This window comes from Rutilus rutilus (assembly GCF_951802725.1).
Source record: "Rutilus rutilus genome assembly, chromosome: 10".
Classification (NCBI taxonomy): Eukaryota; Metazoa; Chordata; class Actinopteri; order Cypriniformes; family Leuciscidae; genus Rutilus; species Rutilus rutilus.
In genome coordinates, this window is record NC_140215.1 from 38845145 (window position 1) to 38857495 (window position 12351).

General features: G+C 41.0%; 1 protein-coding gene across 1 annotated transcript; it reads right to left on the reverse strand.

The window, feature by feature from the left end:
* Positions 1-3888: 3888 nt before the first annotated feature.
* bzw1b (basic leucine zipper and W2 domains 1b) lies at positions 3889-10225 on the reverse strand. Its single transcript, XM_084420830.1, has 12 exons — positions 10111-10225; positions 8675-8747; positions 8016-8192; positions 7826-7920; positions 7068-7133; positions 6846-6981; positions 6661-6770; positions 6060-6230; positions 5821-5967; positions 4477-4615; positions 4272-4394; positions 3889-4184 (listed from the first exon to the last, which is right to left on the reverse strand). Exons 2-12 carry the CDS (start codon positions 8736-8738, stop codon positions 4150-4152), a joined length of 1263 nt encoding a protein of 420 aa, XP_084276956.1. The 5' UTR covers positions 8739-8747; positions 10111-10225; the 3' UTR covers positions 3889-4149.
* Positions 10226-12351: the final 2126 nt, after the last annotated feature.

The window sequence follows — 12351 nt, forward strand, 5'->3', positions numbered from 1 at the left end:
CCGCTGTTCTCATGCTCTTCTGTCCACACACACTCCGCTGTTCTCATGCTCTTCTGTCCACACACACTCCGCTGTTCTGCTCTTCTGTCCACACACACTCCGCTGTTCTCATGCTCTTCTGTCCACACACACTCCGCTGTTCTCATGCTCTTCTGTCCACGCTGTTCTCATGCTCTTCTGTCCACACACACTCCGCTGTTCTCATGCTCTTCTGTCCACACACACTCCGCTGTTCTCATGCTCTTCTGTCCGCTGTTCTGCTCTTCTGTCCACACACACTCTGCTGTTCTGCACTTCTGTCCACACACACTCCGCTGTTCTGCTCTTCTGTCCACACACACTCCGCTGTTCTGCTCTTCTGTCCACACACACTCCGCTGTTCTGCTCTTCTGTCCACACACACTCCGCTGTTCTGCACTTCTGTCCACACACACTCCGCTGTTCTGCACTTCTGTCCACACACACTCCGCTGTTCTGCTCTTCTGTCCACACACACTCCGCTGTTCTGCTCTTCTGTCCACACACACTCCGCTGTTCTGCTCTTCTGTCCACACACACTCCGCTGTTCTCATGCACTTCTGTCCACACACACTCCGCTGTTCTGCTCTTCTGTCCACACACACTCCGCTGTTCTCATGCTCTTCTGTCCACACACACTCCGCTGTTCTCATGCACTTCTGTCCACACACACTCCACTGTTCTGCTCTTCTGTCCACACACACTCCGCTGTTCTGCTCTTCTGTCCACACACACTCCGCTGTTCTGCTCTTCTGTCCACACACACTCCGCTGTTCTGCTCTTCTGTCCACACACACTCCGCTGTTCTCATGCACTTCTGTCCACACACACTCCGCTGTTCTCATGCTCTTCTGTCCACACACACTCCGCTGTTCTGCTCTTCTGTCCACACACACTCCGCTGTTCTCATGCTCTTCTGTCCACACACACTCCGCTGTTCTCATGCTCTTCTGTCCACACACACTCCGCTGTTCTCATGCTCTTCTGTCCACACACACTCCGCTGTTCTCATGCTCTTCTGTCCGCTGTTCTGCTCTTCTGTCCACACACACTCTGCTGTTCTGCACTTCTGTCCACACACACTCCGCTGTTCTGCTCTTCTGTCCACACACACTCCGCTGTTCTGCTCTTCTGTCCACACACACTCCGCTGTTCTGCTCTTCTGTCCACACACACTCCGCTGTTCTGCACTTCTGTCCACACACACTCCGCTGTTCTCATGCTCTTCTGTCCACACACACTCCGCTGTTCTCATGCTCTTCTGTCCACACACACTCCGCTGTTCTGCTCTTCTGTCCACACACACTCCGCTGTTCTCATGCTCTTCTGTCCACACACACTCCGCTGTTCTCATGCTCTTCTGTCCGCTGTTCTGCTCTTCTGTCCACACACACTCTGCTGTTCTGCACTTCTGTCCACACACACTCCGCTGTTCTGCTCTTCTGTCCACACACACTCCGCTGTTCTGCTCTTCTGTCCACACACACTCCGCTGTTCTCATGCTCTTCTGTCCACACACACTCCGCTGTTCTGCTCTTCTGTCCACACACACTCCGCTGTTCTCATGCTCTTCTGTCCACACACACTCCGCTGTTCTCATGCTCTTCTGTCCACACACACTCCGCTGTTCTCATGCTCTTCTGTCCACACACACTCCGCTGTTCTCATGCTCTTCTGTCCGCTGTTCTGCTCTTCTGTCCACACACACTCTGCTGTTCTGCACTTCTGTCCACACACACTCCGCTGTTCTGCTCTTCTGTCCACACACACTCCGCTGTTCTGCTCTTCTGTCCACACACACTCCGCTGTTCTGCTCTTCTGTCCACACACACTCCGCTGTTCTGCTCTTCTGTCCACACACACTCCGCTGTTCTGCACTTCTGTCCACACACACTCCGCTGTTCTCATGCTCTTCTGTCCACACACACTCCGCTGTTCTCATGCACTTCTGTCCACACACACTCCACTGTTCTGCTCTTCTGTCCACACACACTCCGCTGTTCTCATGCACTTCTGTCCACACACACTCCACTGTTCTGCTCTTCTGTCCACACACACTCCGCTGTTCTGCTCTTCTGTCCGCTGTTCTGCTCTTCTGTCCACACACACTCCGCTGTCCTCATGCTCTTCTGTCCACACACACTCCACTGTTCTGCTCTTCTGTCCACACACACTCCGCTGTCCTCATGCTCTTCTGTCCACACACACTCCGCTGTTCTCATGCACTTCTGTCCACACACACTCCGCTGTTCTGCACTTCTGTCCGCTGTTCTGCTCTTCTGTCCACACACACTCCGCTGTTCTGCTCTTCTGTCCACACACACTCCGCTGTTCTGCACTTCTGTCCACACACACTCCGCTGTTCTGCACTTCTGTCCACACACACTCCGCTGTCCTCATGCTCTTCTGTCCACACACACTCCGCTGTTCTCATGCACTTCTGTCCACACACACTCCGCTGTCCTCATGCTCTTCTGTCCACACACACTCCACTGTTCTGCTCTTCTGTCCACACACACTCCGCTGTTCTGCGCTTCTGTCCACACACACTCCACTGTTCTGCTCTTCTGACCACACACACTCCACTGTTCTGCTCTTGTCCACACACACTCCGCTGTTCTGCGCTCTAGCCAGAGAATACTCCCGTTGCAGGAACACTTTAGTAGGCCAAGAAGCAGCAAATATATTTATTAAGTATAACGAGGTTGGGTTCCTTCAACTGTCCATCCTATTAAAAATGGCTAGGCTATATAAGACAACTGTAAAAGAGTATTGTTTTTCGTCAGATTTTACAGTGTTGAACATATTCAAGCGTGAACGAGAGCCGTTTCGAGGGGGATGCAGGTGTGCAAACAACAAACGAATATTCCAATGTAAAATTTTCAATTCAAATACCAACCCACCGAACGACTATTCGGGTCCAGCCCGCTCTCTAATGGCTTCATACATACAAAAAATAAATAAAATGTATTAAACATTTATGAAATGCATATTCATGTTTTGTAAATGATTAATCATTAACTAATCAGATGTAAATGACTTGTAACTGAATTTACAAAACATACATCAACTGTTAATATATATCGCTTACTAATCATTTATGAATGTTTTGTAAATGATTAGTTCATCATTAACCATTTATAAATGACTTACAACTGAGTGTTATTATAAAGTGTTACCCAGCTTTTTTTTCTTAAGTAGAGTAAATTAGTGAACCAGGGATGATAATGTTAAATAATTTAAAACAAATGTGGTCCATCATAAGACAGCCGGTTTTACTCATTGAGAGATTTATCAGTTTACCTAATAACTATATTGGAGTCTTGCTGATGTAGTTAGTCTGAGACATGCAGTCATTTGAACAGCTGTTATTGGAGAGGTTTGATGCACATAACCTTTAAAACACTTCATGCTGTCATAAATCTGATGCACTGGTCAAATGCAATGATTTGCTAACTACATTGAAAAAGATGTGAAGCCTGTACAAATACTAGAAGTCACGAATCATGTAACAGTACATTTCACTTAACTGTAAATAAAGTCATTTAATCGCTTGAGTCTCCAGAGACAAGAAAACAGTGTCAGATCTGTGACGCTTCATTACGTTGCTGTCTTGCCATCAGCCAATCACTGCATCACCCAAAACCACGATCAGCGTTGATATATCTGCTAATCTCAGACAACTTATCTCCATTTTTAGTACATCATGTAAACAAACCCTGAGGTGTTCAAACTGGACTGCAAGTCACTGAATTGAACTTCTCATTTACTATGAACTACATAAACCCGACCAGTCCAGTCACATGACCAGTGACCACCTGTTGTCTTCCTAATGGAGTTGGAAGCTTTAAAGAACTACTGAAGCAGGACTTGGACTACATACTTTATTTTTCTAGAATCAAGTCAAAATGGAGATTAAAAAAAAAGAAAAAAGTCACACTGCAAGTACATATCCAGAACAAATCCAACTAACATCTTAAAAAGATCTTATATAAAAACTGAGTAGTACAGAACAAATCAAGACTTTAAAAACAGTTCTGCAAGTTAAGCCCTTAAATGATCTGGACCCTTCAGCTTCAAAATACAAGACAATCCTGGCAGTAGATTATTCCGGAACGAAGCGATCCGGCTTCAGTCTCCGTCCGTTTCCTCCTCAGACTCAGATTCTGAAACACAGGAGAGACTCGCATCAAATATGAGCAATAGAGGAATCCAGAGGGAGATTGGGAGGTTTAACTGGGACGGCTACTCACCCTCTTCTGCGCTCTTCAGCCACTCCACAAACTTCTTCATCTGCTCCAGGAAGAAGCCTTTCCCTTTGGCGAGATGGGCTTCGGTGTACCACTTCAGGATGGCCTCTTCACTCACAACATTCACTGCAGGAGAAGCAGCAGAGGGTTAGGAGCGGTCTAATAAAGCTCTTCAGGAGCACTAGAGTCAGCATTAGAGGAGCTCTACCTTTATAGAGCAGCAGAACGATCTTCTGGAAGGCGTTCATGAAGTGGATGTTGTCGTAACAGTACTCCTGAACCCTCAGCAGAAGCGTGAGCTCAGACAGGCCCTGAGTGGTGAAGGCCTTCAGGAGAGGGCTGTGTTGCTGAGGAGAGAGAGTCAAGAGTATGCTCAATATTAACAGGGTCATTGGTATTGACACGGCATAGAGAATCATGCAACACTTGTTCTCAAATTACCAAAATATTGCAGATAAGAGGCAGCATGTGTCCTGGAGAAACTGAGCTTTTGTAACGCTGTTTGCTTCAACATACGTTTTGTACCGATGGATATCAAGACAGAATTTACTGTATTACGTGGAACTTCACGGAATTAGTCAAATTTGAGGAATAGATAAAAGCAGGTCAGTACACTTGAATCAAATTGTGATAGATTAGTCTAGAGTCTATGATAATTGTGATAGATTAGTCTAGAGTCTATGATAATTGTGATAGATTAGTCTGAATTTGAAACCATAAAGAGAATATTCAAATATGAATCTGTGAGTTAATGGTTTCATGTACCAAACTCACGTGATGCTCATAAAGGCTGAAAACACTGAGTGTCAGACATGAAACTATTCATTCACACAGATTCATATTTGAAGTCTTTTTATGGTTTAATATTCACTTTGAGCATGTTACGGTTTCATTTGAGAAGATTGTCATATCAAACAGAAACTCAAAGGTCTTCAAGAAACTGTGACATATACTGTTGTACAGTAGAGTTTAGCTAGGCCTCAGTGTAAGAACACTAATATTAGTTATTACATTTCTTCCATGTTTTAATTTCTAACAGTAAAGCTCATTTGTGCAGCACTTTGACAAAAATGGTTTGATTTCATTTGATTAAAAGCAATTAAATTGTTTTATACATTAACCAAAATTAACACATTTCTGAAAAACGTGACATTTTTTAAATGATTCATTTAATTAAACCATTACAATGGAATTCAGAAGACCAAAACGGAACTTGGTAAAAATGAAATTTTTGAAGAGAAAAAAAAAAAACCCATATGGCCGTAAGCATTTAATTTATTAAACTAATAAATTGTACAAGTTTCATAATTAGACAAGCTTTTTGATTGCTTAATTTAACCATTTAAAAAAAAAAGAAAAAAAAAAGAATTTGGAATATAAAACTGATTTCATAGGGCCCTACAAAAGAACAACATGTCTGACATCTTGATATCATCTCAGTCATATTTGTGTTTTATTTAATATTTAACGTGGACTAGAAGCGTTTGGAAAAGCGTGTGTGGCGAGACAGTGTATCCAGAATAACGTAGGTGTAGCTCGATAACCCTCTAACCTTCAAGTGTTTGATGGACTGCTCAGCGACCAGCTCCTCTTTCTTGTTCCACTCCATCAAGCTCATGATGCTGGTCCACATGATCCCAATCATCTTCTGCTCAGAGATGCTGCTCCGCTTCATTTCCTCCTTGCAACTGGAGATAATCTGGAAGAAACAGATCAGAGATCATGATTTTTCTCTCAACACAGATTCTGAGGCAGAAGGCCAGCGGCTCGAGTAGAAGCGTCTTCACGGACCTCAGTAAAGGAAACGCCCAGAGCCATCTGCTCCTGCAGCTCTTTCTGAAGCTCCTTGCGAGCTCCTATCGACTGCCGGTTACGGGAGAAATCAGAGAGCTCCTTCAGCCCAGCGTCAGAGAAGTACTTGGAGAAATACTCATAGCTGCGCTTGTTCACCGGGAACAGCTCCTGCAACACATTAACAGGTGGAGATGACTGCCATAAAACAGGTTCACTTGCATTAAATCACTCACTCTGATATGCTGCATCTTCAAAGGTCAAACTGACATTTTGCATACAATTACACTGATGTACAGTTAAAATAGAAGTCAATTTTTATTAATATGTTTATTCCTTACTATTTTTATGCACCTGTGCACTAGGGAAAATTCCTTGTACATGTTTCAAGTCTGGTTTGAAGTCATCTTTTTAGTATGGCTCTTAGAACTGATTGAGTGCACAGGTTTTAATTTTGTGTTTGACTACGTAATTGCTTTGTTGTATTATCTATGCAGTTAAGCACTGTCTCAATGGAGGATTTAAATGTGCTATAGAAATATGTTTTGTACTCGTTATTGTACTTGCTAATAAAGGCTGTTTCTGATGCGCTCAGACTCACCATCAGCCGGTCGTCCATGCCGACCTTACGCAGAGCGCAGGCCACAGAGTTAATGTCCTTCTCGGTGATCCACGCTTTGAACAGCTTCACAGCGAAGGCCGGAGACACTCCTATTTAAAGCAACACCACGTTTAGTATAAAAACAAGCAAATCAGAGAAAACCTGAGTGTGTGTGTCAGACGTACCTTCTTTGACCAAGTTGTCATTGAAGAGGCTGCCCAGGATTGAGGCGGATATGCTCCCGTTAGCCAGTAAAATGCCAGTAAGCATGGCGAGCTTGTTGCGCTCGGACTCACTGAACCCTTTCAGGAACAGGAGCAACTGGAGAAGAAAAGAAAAAGGCACAAACTTTAGTCTTTGGTCTTTAAAAGTCCAAATGTTATAGGCTGATATTGGATTCAAGTTACCTTTTTGATCTCCTCTTCGAAACCCTTTTCCAGGTACTTGTAACGCCGGATTAACTTGTTAAAAACCTAAAACAAAATAAACAGGAAGTCAATTTGAGAACGTATAAAGTATTGGTATTAAGATGTGTTTTGGTCGATCGGATCACAAGTAGACGAGGGAGACATTCCTGTTTACACCTGGTGTCTTAATCCCTCTCTTTTATCCACTTTCAACCACTTCTGTCCTGATTTTGTCAAGTGGAGGGTCTATGGGCGGGTAAACTTAGTTTTTTACAGATCTTTTGATCTAATGGACGAAATAAGCTCATGCTATTTACATATGAACATGAGCGGAGACGACGGAGAGCATCAGCTTTTGATGTCACATGCGTCAACTGTCTAATGAAGACCCAAGTTTGGTTTGAAGAGAAAAAGTTTACCAAATTTATAAGTTTAAATCCCATCTGGCTAGAGTTCTTCCCATAATGTTCACGCATTAGGTCAGTAGTGGAGAGTAGACAGTGTTTTGTAGCTGTTCGAAGACATTCAATCACATGCGTTTACACTATGAAAGCAACCCGGTCGAATGAGTTTTCACTGCCTCTGGAAGTGGTGAAAGTGGACGAGCTTGTGATGTTTTAGACCCCGTTTACAGCTGTATTTAGTGTCGTCCACTTGTGATCCAATCGACTAAAACGCATCTTAATACCGGCTGTAAACAGGCCTCAGACACCATTACACATCTTGACCCACATTCCTGACAGAGAGACTTCACATACCTGAGCATACGCTCTCATGGTCTTCACATCTTCTTGTGCGGTGAAGAGACAGAAGTTAGTCCGAGTCATGTCGTCAGATATGGCACCTCCCGGAGCTGAGCAGCACAACCACAGATGGAAACGCTCTAGTTAAAGACTATAATTCACTGCTGAAACAAAGCGGTTCAAAAAGAGATAAACGTCCTCTTACCCAGCATTCCACCAGCCACCAGGATATCAAACAGGGTTTCTGCATAGCGCCGATAGTCAAGCTTGGCACCAGAGGAATCTAGGAACTTGGCAACAGCTTCCAAATCAGGGCCAGTTTGATTTAGTCCTTGTACAATGTGTTCCTGAAACTGGGTAGGGTCAAATCTCTCCTTTTCATCTGTTCAAACGGAAGAGAAAGCAGAAGTGAGTGAGGCGTAGCGTCCAATGACATGCCTAGATCTCAGTAAGAGGTTCAGAGTAAAGTCCACCGACACTAAAGCAGTGCGATTAATCATTTATACATTAAAAAAAAAATTAAAAAAAATTCTGTGTTGATCTAGAGAAAGCCGTTTGGCCATCTAGGCATGAAACCGTCTTTTCAACCACACAGTATCGTCATTTCCGCGTTATTCATATCACAGAAGTACTGGAATAAAAGTTTATAGTTTGGATATAAACACTACGGAAGCGATCAAAAGAACAAATCACCTTCTGAAAGCAACTTGATATCATCGTTATTGAAGCATCAACAACATTACACCAGTAGGTGGCGACAAGTGACTTTAGTCATCCACATTAACACGAAACTACAATTGCTTTTAAAATCTGATTCAATAAAGTACAAAAGGGACAACTTTTAAATAAAAAACAAAGACAAACCTCTCTTGCGTGTCTTGAAACGCTGGCCTGTTAGCGTTGGCTTCTGCTGCTTTTGAGTACTCATAAAAGATACCTTAAGAGAAAGAACAAACGATTAAAGTTTACAAATATCATGCAAGCTTTAGGTTTAAAACTGCGTCACAAACAGTCTTTTCTACCTCACACTAGGCTATATATTTCTATAGTATTCTTTTGGTATATTTATAGTAAAACACTTTAAGCAACACTTGATCCATTGATACAAACACCGCTTCTATTGTTCTCATTTCTAAGTCACTTTGGATAAAAGCATCTGCTAAATTAATAAATGTAGTATATTTGTATAAAAAAAGTATTAGTATAAAGTGTAGAGTCAGGATTTAGACTGATGTTGTGGCAGCTGCAATCACAACCAGCAATTGACCTTAGAAAGTAATGTTACGCTTCAAATAAGCCGTGTGCTATATTATGCCAGTAGGTGGCGACAAGTGTCTTAATGTACTTGGATTCGTTAAAAAAAAAATGTAATTCATGTAAACTAATACATTCGTTTAAAATAAACGTATCAATATTATTTTAGACAGTAACGTTACTCAACATTAAATAGAAGATTTTGTCAGAACCTCATGTAAACTACATGTTTTGTTTGTCTGCTTTGTTTTCAGAACCGTGGGAGATTGTGATCTCTATTCTAAAAAAATAAACTAAGCTATTGAGTCCGAAATTAATCTTAAATGAAAATATTATATCTGGCATTCAACTACTATCAGTACTTTTCCCATATTACCATGTACAATCTTAGACTATGATGAAGCTATGTACATTAACAAGGGATTTGGTAAAATTATAATGCATTAATGTGAGATCCTGAAATGTTTTCTTATTTTAAAGACGCACTTCTCATCCAGTGAGCGAACTGCGCAGTAAGCCCCGCCCCTCTCTATCTCCGCCCCCTTTCCGCGAGACTGCGGCCCTGTTTAATGGACGATGATCACTATTCACTAAACTGTAAAGTACAACCAGATGATCGTTTGCAGCTCATTTAGCTACAGCTGGTTTGAGTGGCACACGCGCATTCGTTCAAAAGAGACTCGCTTATAGTAAATACAGTTTCGCATAATTAAAATGTGTTCCTTTAATTCAGTTGTGTTCGACAATCACTAGTCTTGCGTCATGAAAACACTCTGCTCGTACGATACATTTATTTTTAGAGTCTTCTTAATTTTATATTTTAGAAAACACTAAATAAGGGACAATAGTCTCGAACACACAACTATTTGTCCATTCTCATCCACACCTGGACAATACTCAAAACAAATTCCATACTTTTCCAAACTGCGTAGGTACCTTGAAAACTCAAAATGTCTTAAAAATGTCTCCCTGGGTCAATCACACGAGAATAAAAACGAAATACGAACAAGGTTTACCATAAAAGACCACTTTAAAGCAAAACTTACCGAAATACTTGAGGAAAGACAACTGTTTCCGAAGAGTAACCCAAACAAATGAATAATGGCGAGCACACTTCCTCACACGCGCTGAGCACCAGCTAAATAAAGGCTGGACTAGTCCATTTGCAGAGGGGGGAACAGTGACGGGGAATACGGTGAAAATGGATAAAAGCAACTAAATGGCTATCTTTTATCCGATTTTTTTAGTTAACATATAAATAAATTTGTAAGCTCACTAATTAAATAAGGTAATCTTAATATTTTTAACAAATATTACGTAACGTCTAACTTGGTTCCCCCTCTAAACATAATTCGCTCCGTTTCCGGGTTTTGTAATAGTTCATGAATCATTTGTTCCTTCCGACGTCACGTAAAGAAAGAAAGAAAGAAAGAAAGAAAGAAAGAGAAAGAAAGAAAACGAAAAGGCTAAGTGGTCTTCGTGTGGTCTAAGGCTAATGTGTGGTCTGTTTCCACACATTTGGATCAAAAAATAACAAAATCATATTTTTTCAAAAATGGAGGTGTTGTTGTTTTTTGTTGTTGTTTTTTTGTTTAAGAAAATGGAGATCAGATATATATATATATATATATATATATATATATATATATATATATATAATTTATTCAGAAGCCCAAACTGAGCAAAAATAGGCAATGTGGTGCAGTTGCTGATATTTATATGTCCAAACAGTAAAATCAAATTATGATGTGATCAGATAAACACCAAATAGTGTCTTTAGTGTTTACATTTAGACTTCTTAGTCCATCTTTTTGTATGTGGCCAATTTAAACAAAATAAAATAATGTTCATAAAATACTATTTTACTTATAATATAAATAAAGTAAGTGTTTTCAATTTTGTATTTAAAATCTCAGCGAGGCAGATGTTGAACGCAGAAGAAAAGTATAGGGCCTATGATCATACGTACATTCTGTTGTATACAGTATTCAGTTATCAGATATCGTCTCGGAATGTACTTTACTGTCTCAGATTCAGAGTTACGGCACAGAATGCGTCACATCTGGCAAAAGTTTTAATCTCATGCTGTTGCGCAACTGTTCCTGGACCAGAATGTCCTTCCCAACACTGCGCTGGGTCACGTGACCGAGACACATAAAACTTGATTCCAGTAACTGTGTCTGAAGTCCTGAAGTCTGAATCCTTCAGCTTATGCAGAACACAGCTGGTTTAACATATAGCTCATGGCATTTTGTGTGTACATGTGCGTAAAAAGACGTGCACCGTCTCCTTTAGTGTTTGGTGTCGTTTCTGTATTTAAGACTAAGTTCATGATACATGTGACGAACATCATCGACCTCAAAAGAAGAGCAAATAACATGAACATATAGTCAAACCGTGTCAGAGCATATTGGACAATTTATGGCTTGAGTTTTTATTTATAATGTTTGTTTTGTTATTTCATGTTTCTATATTTGTATTAAAACATGATTAGATCATTTATTAAACAGTATTATAACATTAGTACATTAATAACAATAATGTAGGCCTAGTCTGTTTGTAATAGTTGTGATTTGCTGTTTTCTTTAGCATCAGCATTTAAGGGGTTAAAGCTGGTAGTTCAGGAAGTGCCATATGAGTAAATATTAGTGCTGCGTATGTGCTGTTACTGCCATTACTGCTGTTCTGTGTCAAGCCTTCAACCAAGAGCTCTTTCTTAAGACAGTACAATAACATATTCATCAGCAAGCTGTAATGAAGGCCAGTGAAGACAGCCTTTACGTGTTCTTGTGATTCAGAAGCCATGTTGCAGCAAATCACACTTGCTGTCGCAGGAATTAGTCAAATATTTCATTATTTTCTGTGGTTTGACTCCATATGCACACATTGGATTAAATAGTGCAGTTGTAAATAATCAATAGAATGGCTGCAACAGAAAGGGAAGTTCGAAGTCCTGATTATACAGTAATTGAATAGGTTCAATAAAGTCAGTCAAATCTATTTTATAAAACGAATAGTTCCAGTCCTTGATTCTGATTGGTTGAGCCGCGTTTGAAGCCGTTGTAAAGACTCAACAAACACACACACCTGCGACCGCGTTACATTAGTGTTACTGCGCAACTGCCGTTTGTGATTCTTTGTTGCTGCATGTGTTGCTAGGCAACCTCTTAGGAACTACATTGCTTGGCGGAGGAATAAATGTGTTATAACGTTATATATTTTTGTTTCTGGGGGTTATTTCATAAATAAAAGAAATATTAAAATGGATATTGTTATGGAGTTACCGT